The 17,593-nt window shown below is 51.8% G+C and overlaps 1 protein-coding gene across 1 annotated transcript in view; it reads left to right on the top strand.

Moving 5' to 3' along the window:
• Positions 1-13,644, top strand: part of ZWILCH (zwilch kinetochore protein) — a 132,525-nt gene extending 118,881 nt beyond the window's left edge. Inside the window, exons 17-19 of the mRNA XM_068249159.1 lie at positions 5,002-5,120; positions 10,984-11,087; positions 13,502-13,644. Coding sequence (XP_068105260.1) covers positions 5,002-5,120; positions 10,984-11,075 — 211 coding nt within the window. The 3' untranslated portion in view covers positions 11,076-11,087; positions 13,502-13,644. The remainder of the gene's footprint in view (positions 1-5,001; positions 5,121-10,983; positions 11,088-13,501) is intronic.
• Positions 13,645-17,593: the final 3,949 nt, after the last annotated feature.

The following is a 17,593-nucleotide window of genomic DNA, read 5'->3' as shown; positions in this document are numbered from 1 at the left end:
ACTGCAGTATAGCATGTGCCGAGCTCACACTCCTCTCATTAAGCTGCACTACTGCAGCATAGCATGTGCCGAGCTCACACTCCCCTCATTAGGCTGCACTACTGCAGTATAGCGTGTGCCGAGCTCACACTCCTCTCATTAGGCTGCAGTATAGCGTGTGCTGACCTTGCCCTCCTCTCATTAAGCTGCACTACCGCAGCATAGCGTGTGCCAAGCTCACACTCCTCCTCTCATTAAGCTGCACTACTGCAGTATAGCGTGTACCGAGCTTACACTCCTCTCATTAAGCTGCACTACTGCAGTATAGCGTGTGCCGAGCTCGCACTCCTCTCATTAAGCTGCACTACTGCAGCATAGCACATGCCGGGCTCACACTCCTCTCAATAAGCTGCACTACCGCAGTATAGCGTGTGCCGTGCTCACACTCCTCTCATTAAGCTGCCCTACTGCAGTATAGCATATGCCGAGCTCGCCCTCCTCTCATTAAGCTGCACTTCCGCAGCATAGCGTGTGCCAAGCTCACACTCCTCCTCTCATTAAGCTGCACTACTGCAGTATAGCGTGTACCGAGCTTACACTCCTCTCATTAAGCTGCACTACTGCAGTATAGCGTGTGCCGAGCTCACACTCCTCTCATTAAGCTGCCCTACTGCAGTATAGCATATGCCGAGCTCGCCCTCCTCTCATTAAGCTGCACTACTGCAGTATAGCGTGTGCCGAGCTCACACTCCTCTCATTAAGCTGCCCTACTGCAGTATAGCATATGCCAAGCTCGCCTTCCTCTCATTAAGCTGCAGTATAGCGTGTGCCGAGCTCGCCATCCTCTCATTAAGCTGCACTACTGCAGTATAGCGTGTGCCGAGCTCACACTCCTCTCATTAAGCTGCACTACTGCAGCATAGCGTGTGCTGAGCTCGCCCTCCTCTCATTAAGCTGCACTACTGCAGCATAGCGTGTGCTGAACTCGCCCTCCTCTCATTAAGCTGCACTACTGCAGTATAGCGTGTGCCGAGCTCACACTCCTCTCATTAAGCTGCACTACTGCAGCATAGCATGTGCCGAGCTCACATTCCTCTCATTAAGCTGCACTACTGCAGTATAGCGTGTGCCGAGCTCACACTCTTTTCATTAAGCTGCACTACTGCAGTATAGCGTGTGCCGAGCTCACACTCCTCTCATTAAGCTGCACTACTGCAGCATAGCGTGTGCCGAGCTCACACTCCTCTCATTAAGCTGCACTACTGCAGTATAGCGTGTGCCGAGCTCACACTCCTCTCATTAAGCTGCACTACTGCAGCATAGCGTGTGCTAAGCTCGCACTCCTCTCATTATGCTGCACTACTGCAGTGTAGCGTGTGCCGAGCTCGCACTCCTCTCATTATGCTGCACTACTGCAGCATAGCGTGTGCTGAGCTCGCACTCCTCTCATTATGCTGCACTACTGCAGTGTAGCGTGTGCTGAGCTCACACTCCTCTCATTATGCTGCGCTACTGCAGTATAGCGTGTGCCGAGCTCACACTCCTCTCATTAAGCTGCACTACTGCAGTATAGCGTGTGCCGAGCTCGCACTCCTCTCATTATGCTGCACTACTGCAGTATGGCGTGTGCCGAGCTCGCGCTTCTCTCATTAAGCTGCACTACTGCAGTATAGCATATGCCGAGCTCACACTCCTCTCATTAAGCTGCACTACTGCAGTATAGCGTGTGCCGAGCTCGCACTCCTCTCATTATGCTGCACTACTGCAGTATAGCATGTGCCGAGCTCGCACTCCTCTCATTATGCTGCACTACTGCAGTATAGCATGTGCCGAGCTCACACTCCTCTCATTAAGCTGCAATACAGCAGTATAGCATGTGCCGAGCTCACACTCCTCTCATTAAGCTGCACTACTGCAGCATAGCATATGCCGAGTTCACACTCCTCTCATTAAGCTGCACTACTGCAGCATAGCATATGCCGAGCTCACACTCCTCTCATTAAGCTGCACTACTGCAGCATAGCGTGTGCTGAGCTTGCGCTCCTCTCATTTTGATGAATAAAACCCATTGTATGTTTTGCCTGTAAATTACAAGTAATTGAAGTGTAGCTGAGGCGATCCTCTGGAATGAAAACATGCAGAAGAGGGAAGTTTCTGGATCCTGTAGAGGCCTCCTCCATTCTTCCATCACCTAGTGCGGACATTGAAGATCGGGGTCGCTCCTTTTCAGTATGGCCGCGCCTCTACATTAAGTCGCTAGTGCGCAAGTGACTCCGTACCACTGCGCAGGCGCGACTGTATTCGTGCATGAAGAGGTCTGAAGGCCTGGATTTTCCAGAGGGCGGCACCAGCAAGGAGGACATGGGAAGCCTATACAGCCTCCAGAGGCCTCCCCTGCCATCCTCCGGCCCCCTGCCACTCACAGATCCCCCAGAGAGCAGTACTGCTCCTGCATGGAGAGAAGCCTGGATTCGATCTTCTGGAGGGCGGCAGCGAGGAGGACATGGGAAGCCTATACAGCCTCCAGAGGCCTCCCCTGCCATCCTCCGGCCCCCTGACACTCACAGACCCCCCAGAGAGCAGTACTGCTCCTGCATGGAGAGAAGCCTGGATTCGATCTTCTGGAGGGCGGCAGCGAGGAGGACATGGGAAGCCTATACAGCCTCCAGAGGCCTCCCCTGCCATCCTCCGGCCCCCTGACACTCACAGACCCCCAGAGAGCAGTACTGCTCCTGCATGGAGAGAAGCTGGGCCCCGATCTTCTGGAGGGCGGCAGTGAGGAGGACAGGGCAAGCCTATACAGCCTCCAGAGGCCTCCCCTGCCATCCTCCGGCCCCCTGACACTCACAGACCCCCAGAGAGCAGTACTGCTCCTGCATGGAGAGAAGCTGGGCCCCGATCTTCTGGAGGGCGGCAGTGAGGAGGACAGGGCAAGCCTATACAGCCTCCAGAGGCCTCCCCTGCCATCCTCCGGCCCCCTGACACTCACAGATCCCCCAGAGAGCAGTACTGCTCCTGCATGGAAAGAAGCCTGGCCCCCGATCTTCTGGAAGGCGGCAGCGAGGAGAACATGGGAAGCCTATACAGCCTCCAGAGGCCTCCCCTGCCATCCTCCGGCCCCCTGACACTCACAGACCCCCCCCCCCCAGAGAGCAGTACTGCTCCTGCATGGAGAGAAGCCTGGCCCCCGATCTTCTGGAGGGCAGCAGCGAGGAGGAAATGGGAAACCTATACAGCCTCCGGAGGCCTCCCCTGCCATCCTCCGGCCCCCTGACACTCACAGATCCCCCAGAGAGCAGTACTGCTCCTGCATGGAGAGAAGCCTGGCCCCCGATCTTCTGGAGGGCGGCAGTGAGGAGGACATGGGAAGCCTATACAGCCTCCAGAGGCCTCCCCTGCCATCCTCCGGCCCCCTGCCACTCACAGACCCCCCAGAGAGCAGTACTGCTCCTGCATGGAGAGAAGCCTGGCCCCGATCTTCTGGAGGGCAGCAGCGAGGAGGACATGGGAAGCCTATACAGCCTCCAGAGGCCTCCCCTGCCATCCCCCGGCCCCCTGACACTCACAGACCCCCCAGAGAGCAGTACTGCTCCTGCATGGAGAGAAGCCTGGCCCCGATCTTCTGGAGGGCAGCAGCGAGGAGGACATGGGAAGCCTATACAGCCTCCAGAGGCCTCCCCTGCCATCCTCCGGCCCCCTGACACTCACAGACCCCCCAGAGAGCAGTACTGCTCCTGCATGGAGAGAAGCATGGCCCCGATCTTCTGGAGGGCGGCAGCGAGGAGGACAGGGCAAGCCTATACAGCCTCCAGAGGCCTCCCCTGCCATCCTCCGGCCCCCTGACACTCAGACCCCCCCAGAGAGCAGTACTGCTCCTGCATGGAGAGAAGCTGGGCCCCGATCTTCTGGAGGGCGGCAGCGAGGAGGACAGGGGAAGCCTATACAGGGTCCAGAGGCCTCCCCTGCCATCCCCCGGCCCCCTGCCACTCACAGATCCCCCAGAGAGCAGTACTGCTCCTGCATGGAGAGAAGCCTGGCCCCGATCTTCTGGAGGGCAGCAGCGAGGAGGACATGGGAAGCCTATACAGCCTCCAGAGGCCTCCCCTGCCATCCTCCGGCCCCCTGCCACTCACAGACCCCCCAGAGAGCAGTACTGCACCTGCATTGAGAGAAGCTTGGCCCCGATCTTCTGGAGGGCGGCAGCGAGGAGGACAGGGGAAGCCTATACAGGCTCCAGAGGCCTCCCCTGCCATCCCCCGGCCCCCTGCCACTCACAGACCCCCCAGAGAGCAGTACTGCTCCTGCATGGAGAGAAGCCTGGCCCCGATCTTCTGGAGGGCGGCAGCGAGGAGGACATGGGAAGCCTATACAGCCTCCAGAGGCCTCCCCTGCCATCCTCCGGCCCCCTGACACTCAGACCCCCCCAGAGAGCAGTACTGCTCCTGCATGGAGAGAAGCTGGGCCCCGATCTTCTGGAGGGCGGCAGCGAGGAGGACAGGGGAAGCCTATACAGGCTCCAGAGGCCTCCCCTGCCATCCCCCGGCCCCCTGCCACTCACAGATCCCCCAGAGAGCAGTACTGCTCCTGCATGGAGAGAAGCCTGGCCCCGATCTTCTGGAGGGCAGCAGCGAGGAGGACATGGGAAGCCTATACAGCCTCCAGAGGCCTCCCCTGCCATCCTCCGGCCCCCTGCCACTCACAGACCCCCCAGAGAGCAGTACTGCACCTGCATTGAGAGAAGCTGGGCCCCGATCTTCTGGAGGGCGGCAGCGAGGAGGACAGGGGAAGCCTATACAGGCTCCAGAGGCCTCCCCTGCCATCCTCCGGCCCCCTGACACTCACAGACCTCCCGGAGAGCAGTACTGCACCTGCATGGAGAGAAGCCTGGCCCCGATCTTCTGCAGGGCGGCAGCGAGGAGGACATGGGAAGCCTATACAGCCTCCAGAGGCTTCCCTCTTCTTCGGTAAGGTTGTGTTTGCCGTGGGTTCTCTTTAATATGCAGCGTTCTGTGTACCCTGCAGCTCTCACCCTCAGACGTGGAGACTGGAGATTGTCACTGGACATGGGCAGAAGGAAGTAAAGACCATCTGGCAGCTCACTTCCAGGCCTCCTGTAGATCACGTGTCGTTTAATGTCCCAGGTATTGCATTCAAACACTTTATAATCTGCTGCTCTTAACACTTTCTTTTCAAATCCAGTTCAGCTGAATGGGGAACATACATGAAATTGCTCACCAGGTGGTAGCTACTTTTAAAAGGGAACCTGTGGTGACATGATGGGATAGACGTGTGTAAGTACAGTGCCAGGCACACAAATTAATGTGCTGTGTTCCTTTTTTTCTTCTTCTTTTTGAAAGAGTTAATCATTCAGCTATGCAACCATTTCTCTCCAGCTGGGACCAGTCGAACTATGGTGTCTTTCAAAGATAAGAATTTACAGCCATAAAACACTTTCCTGGCAGAGAACTGGGCTTCCAAGAGCAGGGAATAAATAAAAAGGGTCAATAGTTCATTTATTTTAGCTTTTGTAAAGTGTTTTACACATGCCATAAAAATGTGGGATAGCTAAAATCCTTTTTAGGTTGATAGATACAATTGCTTCTCCCCAGTTTAATGTCACTTAAAGAGAACCCGAGGTGGGTTTAAAGAATGTTACAAGGACACAGAGGCTGGTTCTGCATACTATCACCAGCCTCTGTGTCTGTACTGTGCCCCCCCCCCCCTCCCGCGCTCTGCTGTCCTCCAGAAAAAAACCGCCATGATAGCGTCATGCAGCTTGTCTCTAGCAGGCGGTTTACCTTTTTGCTGCCTGTCACCGTCGCTCCCCCGCCTTCTCTATATCGCCGCGCCCCGCCTTCGGCCCTTCCCTCCAATCAGCTTACGGAGGCTAGGGACGCAAATAATTCAGTGGAGTTTAGAAGTAGACCAATAACCCAACCCTACCACCATGTTAACACTGTCAGACTGGGAGGGTCCAAGCGGCTGTGAAAATGTCTCCTGCTTTGTGCTCTTAATACTCTTCATAAGAAGAAGAAACTCTTGGCTGGTCTGTACTGCAGCACATAATACAGATGTCAGGCTGGGAATAATAATGCCTCCTGCTTTGTGCTGATAATTATCCATGTAGGAAGAAGAAACATCGGAGCAAGCAGGCCACACCCATATATCAGGAAGAGCAGGCCACAGCCATATATCAGGGAGAGCAGGCCACAGCCACGTATCAGGGAGAGCAGGCCACAGCCACATATCAGAGGGAGCAGGCCACAGCCATATATCAGAGGGTGCAGGCCACAGCCATATATCAGAGGCAGCAGGCCACAGCCATATATCAGGGAGAGCAGGCCACAGCCACATATCAGGGAGAGCAGGCCACAGCCATATATCAGAGGGAGCAGGCCACAGCCACATATCAGGGAGAGCAGGCCACAGCCATATATCAGAGGGAGCAGGCCACAGCCACATATCAGGGAGAGCAGGCCACAGCCATATATCAGAGGGAGCAGGCCACAGCCACATATCAGGGAGAGCAGGCCACAGCCATATATCAGGGAGAGCAGGCCACAGCCATATATCAGAGGGAGCAGGCCACACCCATATATCAGGGAGAGCAGGCCACAGCCACATATCAGGGAGAGCAGGCCACATCCACATATCAGGGAGAGCAGGTCACAGCCATATATCAGAGGGAGCAGGCCACATCCATATATCAGAGGGAGCAGGCCACAGCCATATATCAGGGAGAGCAGGCCACAGCCATATATCAGAGGGAGCAGGCCACATCCATATATCAGGGAGAGCAGGCCACAGCCATATATCAGAGGGAGCAGGCCACACCCATATATCAGGGAGAGCAGGTCACAGCCATATATCAGGGAGAGCAGGCCGCAGCCATGTATCAGAGGGAGCAGGCCACAGCCATATATCAGAGGGAGCAGGCCACATCCATATATCAGGGAGAGCAGGCCACAGCCATATATCAGAGGGAGCAGGCCACAGCCATATATCAGAGGGAGCAGGCCACATCCATATATCAGGGAGAGCAGGCCACAGCCATATATCAGAGGGAGCAGGCCACAGCCATATATCAGAGGGAGCAGGCCACACCCATATATCAGGGAGAGCAGGCCACAGCCATATATCAGGGAGAGCAGGCCACAGCCATATATCAGAGGGACAGGCCACAGCCATATATCAGAGGGACAGGCCACAGCCATATATCAGAGGGAGCAGGCCACAGCCATATATCAGAGGGAGCAGGCCACAGCCATATATCAGGGAGAGCAGGCCACAGCCATATATCAGAGGGAGCAGGCCACAGCCATGTATCGGAGGGAGCAGGCCACAGCCATGTATCAGAGGGACAGGCCACAGCCATATATCAGAGGGACAGGCCACAGCCATATATCAGGGAGAGCAGGCCACACCCATATATCAGGGAGAGCAGGCCACACCCATATATCAGAGGGACAGGCCACAGCCATATATCAGAGGGAGCAGGCCACAGCCATATATCAGAGGGAGCAGGCCCCAGCCATATATCAGAGGGACAGGCCACAGCCATATATCAGAGGGAGCAGACCACAGCCATATATCAGGGAGAGCAGGCCACACCCATATATCAGAGGGAGCAGGCCACAGCCATATATCGGAGGGAGCAGGCCCCAGCCATATATCGGAGGGAGCAGGCCACAGCCATATATCGGAGGGAGCAGGCCCCAGCCATATATCGGAGGGAGCAGGCCCCAGCCATATATCGGAGGGAGCAGGCCACAGCCATATATCGGAGGGAGCAGGCCACAGCCATATATCAGAGGGAGCAGGCCACAGCCATATATCAGAGGGAGCAGGCCACAGCCATATATCAGAGGGAGCAGGCCACAGCCATATATCAGAGGGAGCAGGCCACAGCCATATATCAGAGGGAGCAGGCCACAGCCATATATCAGAGGGAGCAGGCCACAGCCATATATCAGAGGGAGCAGGCCCCAGCCATATATCAGAGGGAGCAGGCCCCAGCCATATATCAGGGAGAGCAGGCCACACCCATATATCAGAGGGAGCAGGCCACAGCCATATATCAGAGGGAGCAGGCCACAGCCATATATCAGAGGGACAGGCCACAGCCATATATCAGAGGGACAGGCCACAGCCATATATCAGGGAGAGCAGGCCACAGCCATATATCAGGGAGAGCAGGCCACAGCCATATATCAGGGAGAGCAGGCCACAGCCATATATCAGAGGGAGCAGGCCACAGCCATATATCAGAGGGAGCAGGCCACAGCCATATATCAGGGAGAGCAGGCCACAGCCATATATCAGAGGGACAGGCCACAGCCATATATCAGAGGGAGCAGGCCACAGCCATATATCAGGGAGAGCAGGCCACACCCATATATCAGGGAGAGCAGGCCACAGCCATATATCAGAGGGACAGGCCACAACCATATATCAGGGAGAGCAGGCCACAGCCATGTATCAGAGGGAGCAGGCCACACCCATATATCAGGGAGAGCAGGTCACAGCCATATATCAGAGGGACAGGCCACACCCATATATCAGGGAGAGCAGGTCACAGCCATATATCAGAGGGACAGGCCACAGCCATATATCAGAGGGACAGGCCACAGCCATATATCAGAGGGAGCAGGCCACAGCCATATATCAGGGAGAGCAGGCCACACCCATATATCAGAGGGAGCAGGCCACAGCCATATATCAGAGGGAGCAGGCCACAGCCATATATCAGAGGGACAGGCCACAGCCATATATCAGAGGGACAGGCCACAACCATATATCAGGGAGAGCAGGCCACAGCCATGTATCAGAGGGAGTAGGCCACACCCATATATCAGGGAGAGCAGGCCACACCCATATATCAGAGGGAGCAGGCCACAGCCATATATCAGAGGGAGCAGGCCACAGCCATATATCAGAGGGACAGGCCACAACCATATATCAGGGAGAGCAGGCCACAGCCATGTATCAGAGGGAGTAGGCCACACCCATATATCAGGGAGAGCAGGCCACAGCCATATATCAGAGGGAGCAGGCCACAGCCATATATCAGAGGGAGCAGGCCACAGCCATATATCAGAGGGAGCAGGCCACAGCCATATATCAGGGAGAGCAGGCCACAGCCATATATCAGAGGGAGCAGGCCACAGCCATATATCAGAGGGAGCAGGCCACAGCCATATATCAGAGGGACAGGCCACAGCCATATATCAGAGGGAGCAGGCCACAGCCATATATCAGGGAGAGCAGGCCACACCCATATATCAGGGAGAGCAGGCCACAGCCATATATCAGAGGGAACAGGCCACAGCCATATATCAGAGGGAGCAGGCCACAGCCATATATCAGAGGGAGCAGGCCACAGCCATATATCAGAGGGACAGGCCACAGCCATATATCAGGGAGAGCAGGCCACAGCCATATATCAGAGGGAGCAGGCCACAGCCATATATCAGGGAGAGCAGGCCACACCCATATATCGGAGGGAGCAGGCCACAGCCATGTATCGGAGGGAGCAGGCCACAGCCATATATCGGAGGGAGCAGGCCACAGCCATATATCAGGGAGAGCAGGCCACACCCATATATCAGGGAGAGCAGGCCACAGCCATATATCAGAGGGAGCAGGCCACAGCCATATATCAGAGGGAGCAGGCCACACCCATATATCAGGGAGAGCAGGTCACAGCCATATATCAGAGGGACAGGCCACACCCATATATCAGGGAGAGCAGGTCACAGCCATATATCAGAGGGACAGGCCACAGCCATATATCAGAGGGAGCAGGCCACAGCCATATATCAGGGAGAGCAGGCCACACCCATATATCAGAGGGAGCAGGCCACAGCCATATATCAGAGGGAGCAGGCCACAGCCATATATCAGAGGGACAGGCCACAACCATATATCAGGGAGAGCAGGCCACAGCCATGTATCAGAGGGAGCAGGCCACACCCATATATCAGGGAGAGCAGGTCACAGCCATATATCAGAGGGACAGGCCACACCCATATATCAGGGAGAGCAGGCCACAGCCATATATCAGAGGGACAGGCCACACCCATATATCAGGGAGAGCAGGTCACAGCCATATATCAGAGGGACAGGCCACAGCCATATATCAGAGGGACAGGCCACACCCATATATCAGGGAGAGCAGGTCACAGCCATATATCAAAAGGAACAGGCCACAGCCATATATCAGGGAGAGCAGGCCACAGCCATATATCAGGGAGAGCAGGCCACAGCCATATATCAGAGGGAGCAGGCCACAGCCATATATCAGAGGGAGCAGGCCACACCCATATATCAGGGAGAGCAGGCCACAACCATATATCAGGGAGAGCAGGCCACAGCCATGTATCAGAGGGAGCAGGCCACACCCATATATCAGGGAGAGCAGGTCACAGCCATATATCAGGGAGAGCAGGCCACACCCATATATCAGGGAGAGCAGGTCACAGCCATATATCAGGGAGAGCAGGCCACAGCCATATATCAGGGAGAGCAGGCCACAGCCATGTATCAGAGGGAGCAGGCCACACCCATATATCAGGGAGAGCAGGTCACAGCCATATATCAGAGGGACAGGCCACAGCCATATATCAGGGAGAGCAGGCCACAGCCATATATCAGAGGGAGCAGGCCACACCCATATATCAGGGAGAGCAGGTCACAGCCATATATCAGAGGGAGCAGGCCACAGCCATATATCAGGGAGAGCAGGCCACAGCCATATATCAGGGAGAGCAGGTCACAGCCATATATCAGAGGGAGCAGGCCACAGCCATATATCAGGGAGAGCAGGCCACAGCCATATATCAGGGAGAGCAGGCCACACCCATATATCAGAGGGAGAGCAGGCCACACCCATATATCAGAGGGACAGGCCACAGCAGTGATTTTCTGCTGCACAAATGTTGAGCGTGTCATAGTGCTGGGGAAAGCCATGAAGTGCCAATAATATGCGATTCTTTCTTCTGCCAGATGTACAGATCAACATGACAATGAGTGTGGAAAATGAAGACATTCCTTATTACCAATCCCAGGCAAGCTGCAGCCAGGTGCACTTCTGCTAATACTTTACACAGGTAATGCCAGATATTATAAATATTCATATACAGCTTATCATACAACATATACAGTGGTGTGAAAAACTATTTGCCCCCTTCCTGATTTCTTATTCTTTTGCATGTTTGTCACACTTAAATGTTTCTGCTCATCAAAAACCGTTAACTATTAGTCAAAGATAACATAATTGAACACAAAATGCAGTTTTAAATGATGGTTTTTATTATTTAGTGAGAAAAAAACCCTCCAAATCTACATGGCCGTGTGAAAAAGTGATTGCCCCCCTTGTTAAAAAAAAATAACTTAACTGTGGTTTATCACACCTGAGTTCAATTTCTGTAGTCACCCCCAGGCCTGATTACTGCCACACCTGTTTCAATCAAGAAATCACTTAAATAGGAGCTATCTGACACAGAGAAGTAGACCAAAAACACCTCAAAAGCTAGACATCATGCCAAAATCCAAAGAAATTCAGGAACAAATGAGAACAAAAGTACTGTAATTGAGATCTATCAGTCTGGTAAAGGTTATAAAGCCATTTCTAAAGCTTTAGGACTCCAGCGAACCACAGTGCGAGCCATTATCCACAAATGGCAAAAACATGGAACAGTGATGAACCTTCCCAGGAGTGGCCGGCCGACCAAAATTACCCGAAGAGCGCAGAGAAAACTCATCCGAGAGGCCACAAAAGACCCGAGGACAACATCGAAAGAACTGCAGGCCTCACTTGCCTCAATTAAGGTCAGTGTTCACGACTCCACCATAAGGCCCGGTTCACATTGGCGTTCGCCGTCCGGAATCGCCGTACCGGAGCCGGACCACATGCGGAACGGACGCACGGCATAGCAATGAAAGTCTATGCGTCCGTTCACATGCGTCCGTACCATGCGGACCGGAGCCGGACCGGATCCGGACTCCGGCGTAAGATCCAACATGCGCTATTTTTTGGTCCGGCTCCTCCGGCAGACGTATCCGGAGCGGAGCCTGACTGTTGCATCCGTCCAATACAAACCAATGAGAAACGGAGAGCGCACAACACACTGGCTATTAAATATGGACGTTCTACCCCGTTCTCCCTTCTACCTTCTCCCCACATAGTAGTAGATGAACAACAGGAAGGAGAGAATTCCCAGGTAATACGAGTAAAAAATGACTGGATCCATGGTCCCAACTGCAGTATCTGTATCCACGGATGGTCTCCACAGGTCTACCTGTCTCCAACAATGACCCCAGAGCTTCTGCTGACCTCCCAGACCCCAGGTATTTATACAGGTTGTTATCTCTGTAAACGGATCCGGACCGCAACCGTGTTCATACCGCACGGAAAACGGATGCAAACGGAACGGATCTGGATAGGAACCGTACGGATCCGGTCCGGATCCGGTGCGGTCCGGACATCCGTTCTGTTTTTTACAAAAACGCAAGTGTGAACGGGGCCTAAGAAAGAGACTGGGCAAAAACGGCCTGCATGGCAGATATCCAAGGCACAAACCACTTTTAAGCAAAAAGAACATTAAGGCTCGTCTCAATTTTGGTAAAAAACATCTCAATGATTGCCAAGAGTTTTGGGAAAATACCTTGTGGACCGACAAGACAAAAGTTGAACTTTTTGAAAGGTGCGTGTCCCGTTACATCTGGCATAGAAGTAACACAGCATTTCAGCAAAAGAACATCATACCAACAGTAAAATGTGGAGGTGGTAGTGTGATGGTCTAGGGTTGTTTTGCTGCTTCAGGATCTGGAAGGCTTGCTGTGATAGATGAAATCATGAATTCTACTGTCTACCAAAAAATCCTGAAGGAGAATGTCCGGCCATCTGTTCGTCAACTCAAGCTGAAGCGATCTTGGGTGCTGCAGCAGGACAATGACCCAAAACACACCAGCAAATCCACCTCTGAATGGCTGAAGAAAAACAAAATGAAGACTTTGGAGTGGCCTAGTCAAAGTCCTGACCTTAATCCTATTGAGATGTAGTGGCATGACCTTAAAAAGGCGGTTCATGCTAGAAAACCCTCAAATAAAGCTGAATTACAACAATTCTGCAAAGATGAGTGGGCCAAAATTCCTCCAGAGCGCTGTAAAAGACTCGTTGCAAGTTATCGCAAACGCTTGATTGCAGTTATTGCTGCTAAGGGTGGCCCAACCAGTTATTAGGTTCAGGGGGCAATTTCTTTTTCACACAGGGCCATGTAGGTTTTCAGTTTTTTTTTCTCACTAAATAATAAAAACCATCATTTAAAACTGCATTTTGTGTTCAATTATGTTATCTTTAACTAATGGTTAACGGTTTTTGATGAGCAGAAACATTTAAGTGTGCCAAACATGCAAAAGAATAAGAAATCAGGAAGGGGGCAAATAGTTTTTCACACCACTGTATACAAAATATGAACAGTTCCCAGTAGCGTTTCCTGCTAACAGTATTCCATCTCTTTAGGCCTTTATAGCCAAGCGATCATCAACCTAAGAACATTCAAAAAAGAATAACCGTTGTGTTGTGGAGAATTGGGTCAAAAATGATTTTCATCTGTATTGGTAGCTGTGTAAAAAAATAAAATAGTAATCTGACCTACTATGAAATGTTTCCGTAGTATTTGTGCCCTTTGATGTTTTTGATGGTTTTCACTGCTTTGGACCTGACAATTGGTCACATGGTGAATCTCACTGCACACTTCTACATTTTATCAGTGCTGCCTTTTTTGTAAATTTAATTGTTAATTATGTATTAAAATGAAGCCAATGTGATAAATGTATAAACAAAACCAGTTGCCTGGCAGCCCTGCTGATGTGTATGGCTGCAGTAGTATCTGAATCACACACCTGAAACAAGCATGCAGCGAATCCTTTCAGAAACGCCTGATATACATTCTTGTTCAGGGGCTATAACTAATTGTATTAGAGGAAAAGGATCAGCAGGACAGCCAGGCAATTTACATTGTTTAAAAGTATATACATGTAACCGCCTCCATATGTCTCTCACCTTGGGTTCCTTTCTAATGCTATTGTGCAATTGTTCATTAGGGTTCAGTTTTGTGTCCATCACACAGGGGCATGTAGTGTGACTGTCTCAATAATAAGTGGCAAGCCACATAGTCACCATGTCTGTAGATCCAGAAGAGGCTGCTGTGGAAGTGGAGAATGCAGTTTGTAGATCCAGAAGAGGCTGCTGTGGAAGTGGAGAATGCAGTTTGACTGTCTGTAGATCCTGAAGAGGCTGCTGTGGAAGTGGAGAATGCAGTTTGGCTGTCTGTAGATCCAGAAGAGGCTGCTGTGGAAGTGGAGAATGCAGTTTGGCTGTCTGTAGATCCTGAAGAGGCTGCTGTGGAAGTGGAGAATTCAGTTTGGCTGTCTGTAGATCCAGAAGAGGCTGCTGTGGAAGAGGAGAATGCAGTTTGGCTGTCTGTAGATCCAGAAGAGGCTGCTGTGGAAGTGGAGAATGCAGTTTGGCTGTCTGTAGATCCAGAAGAGGCTGCTGTGGAAGTGGAGAATGCAGTTTGGCTGTCTGTAGATCCAGAAGAGGCTGCTGTGGAAGTGGAGAATGCAGTTTGGCTGTCTGTAGATCCAGAAGAGGCTGCTGTGGAAGTGGAGAATGCAGTTTGGCTGTCTGTAGATCCAGAAGAGGCTGCTGTGGAAGAGGAGAATGCTGTTTGGCTGTCTGTAGATCCTGAAGAGGCTGCTGTGGAAGTGGAGAATGCAGTTTGGCTGTCTGTAGATCCAGAAGAGGCAGCTGTGGAAGAGGAGAATGCAGTTTGGCTGTAGATCCAGAAGAGGCTGCTGTGGAAGTGGAGAATGCAGTTTGGCTGTCTGTAGATCCTGAAGAGGCTGCTGTGGAAGTGGAGAATGCAGTTTGGCTGTCTGTAGATCCAGAAGAGGCTGCTGTGGAAGTGGAGAATGCAGTTTGGCTGTCTGTAGATCCAGAAGAGGCTGCTGTGGAAGAGGAGAAGGCTGTTTGGCTGTCTGTAGATCCAGAAGAGGCTGCTGTGGAAGTGAAGAATTCAGTTTGGCTGTCTGTAGATCCAGAAGAGGCTGCTGTGGAAGAGGAGAAGGCTGTTTGGCTGTCTGTAGATCCAGAAGAGGCAGCTGTGGAAGAGGAGAATGCAGTTTGGCTGTAGATCCAGAAGAGGCTGCTGTGGAAGTGGAGAATGCAGTTTAGCTGTCTGTAGATCCTGAAGAGGCTGCTGTGGAAGTGGAGAATGCAGTTTGGCTGTCTGTAGATCCAGAAGAGGCTGCTGTGGAAGTGGAGAATGCAGTTTGGCTGTCTGTAGATCCAGAAGAGGCTGCTGTGGAAGAGGAGAAGGCTGTTTGGCTGTCTGTAGATCCAGAAGAGGCAGCTGTGGAAGAGGAGAATGCAGTTTGGCTGTAGATCCAGAAGAGGCTGCTGTGGAAGTGGAGAATGCAGTTTAGCTGTCTGTAGATCCTGAAGAGGCTGCTGTGGAAGTGGAGAATGCAGTTTGGCTGTCTGTAGATCCAGAAGAGGCTGCTGTGGAAGAGGAGAAGGCTGTTTGGCTGTCGGTAGATCCTGAAGAGGCTGCTGTGGAAGTGGAGAATGCAGTCTGGATGTCTGTAGATCCAGAAGAGGCTGCTGTGGAAGTGGAGAATGCAGTTTGGCTGTAGATCCAGAAGAGGCTGCTGTGGAAGTGGAGAATGCAGTTTGGCTGTCTGTAGATCCAGAAGAGGCTGCTGTGGAAGTGGAGAATGCAGTTTGGCTATCTGTAGATCCAGAAGAGGCTGCTGTGGAAGTGGAGAATGCAGTCTGGATGTCTGTAGATCCAGAAGAGGCTGCTGTGGAAGTGGAGAATGCAGTTTGGCTGTAGATCCAGAAGAGGCTGCTGTGGAAGTGTAGAATGCAGTTTGGCTGTAGATCCAGAAGAGGCTGCTGTGGAAGTGGAGAATGCAGTTTGGCTGTAGATCCAGAAGAGGCTGCTGTGGAAGTGGAGAATGCAGTTTGGCTGTCTGTAGATCCAGAAGAGGCTGCTGTGGAAGTGGAGAATGCAGTTTGGCTGTAGATCCAGAAGAGGCTGCTGTGGAAGTGGAGAATGCAGTTTGGCTGTCTGTAGATCCAGAAGAGGCTGCTGTGGAAGTGGAGAATGCAGTTTGGCTGTAGATCCAGAAGAGGCTGCTGTGGAAGTGGAGAATGCAGTTTGGCTGTCTGTAGATCCAGAAGAGGCTGCTGTGGAAGTGGAGAATGCAGTTTGGCTGTCTGTAGATCCAGAAGAGGCTGCTGTGGAAGTGGAGAATGCAGTTTGGCTGTCTGTAGATCCAGAAGAGGCTGCTGTGGAAGTGGAGAATGCAGTTTGGCTGTCTGTAGATCCTGAAGAGGCTGCTGTGGAAGTGGAGAATGCAGTTTGGCTGTCTGTAGATCCAGAAGAGGCTGCTGTGGAAGTGGAGAATGCAGTTTGGCTGTCTGTAGATCCAGAAGAGGCTGCTGTGGAAGTGGAGAATGCAGTTTGGCTGTCTGTAGATCCAGAAGAGGCTGCTGTGGAAGAGGAGAATGCAGTTTGGCTGTCTGTAGATCCAGAAGAGGCTGCTGTGGAAGTGGTGAATGCAGTTTGGCTGTAGATCCAGAAGAGGCTGCTGTGGAAGTGGAGAATGCAGTGGCTGTGACAGGCCTGCCTTACTGCAAATGGAAAAAGAGGCAAGTGCAACCCTGCACACCATAAGATATGAGCCTGAATGTAGATCGGGTGCTCAGACAATGCGATGTACATCTGCACCGCCAATAGTCAATCCAAAGAACAACAGATGTCGGCACACCAATAAGTTGAAGTATGCAACTTTATTGGTGTAGAAGTATGAACAGAAGCGCCATAAAAGGATAAAAACGTCTAAAAACAGTTTAAAAAGGGGACGTTGATGGACTTGCCACCCGTGAAGAAAAACAGACATAGATTTGTTATTTTTAGCACACAAAAATAACATTTATTTGTAGCTACAGTTATGCGATTTTATTGTAATACAAAAATCTTAACTCAACATTTCGGAATGACCATGCGTCCCTTTATCAAGGAATTGCAATAAAACCAGTAGCTACAGATTGACAGAAACTGCACTCACCAACAGGCGATGGGCATTAACTCCTGGCGTCTAGCAGTCTGCTGTAATCGGAGCTTGGGGCAGTCCCCCATTCAGGAGAGCTATCTGGAATGCTGATTTCTCAATGTCCATAAGTCATATCAATAAATGGATTGCATATTTGCTTTCAGTAAGGTGTTACGAATTCACACATCTGAAATATGAATAATATTGATAAAGTACGGCTGAAAACCTGTTTTACTCAATGTCCTGATGTCTGATCCACCTGGGAACTTCCCAGAATGTGTGTCAGACTAGCCTTTATAACTTCTGTAAAGATGGTTCGGCTTGCAGGCAGTTAGTGTCTAGAAAAAGCATGCACTATGAAAAACATGAATTTTAGGGTTACTGTAGCAGCTGGACAGGAGAGGTGTGAAAACTACAGTTTGGAGACTGTCAGGCTGGTAACGGTCTATTTTATGAGTTTCTGTCACAGTTGACCGATGCTTTTGTCAGT

This window comes from Hyperolius riggenbachi, chromosome 8 (genome assembly GCF_040937935.1).
Source record: "Hyperolius riggenbachi isolate aHypRig1 chromosome 8, aHypRig1.pri, whole genome shotgun sequence".
NCBI classification, from domain to species: Eukaryota; Metazoa; Chordata; class Amphibia; order Anura; family Hyperoliidae; genus Hyperolius; species Hyperolius riggenbachi.
Note: the sequence above shows the minus strand (reverse complement) of the source record. Positions and strands in the feature narration are given on the sequence as shown.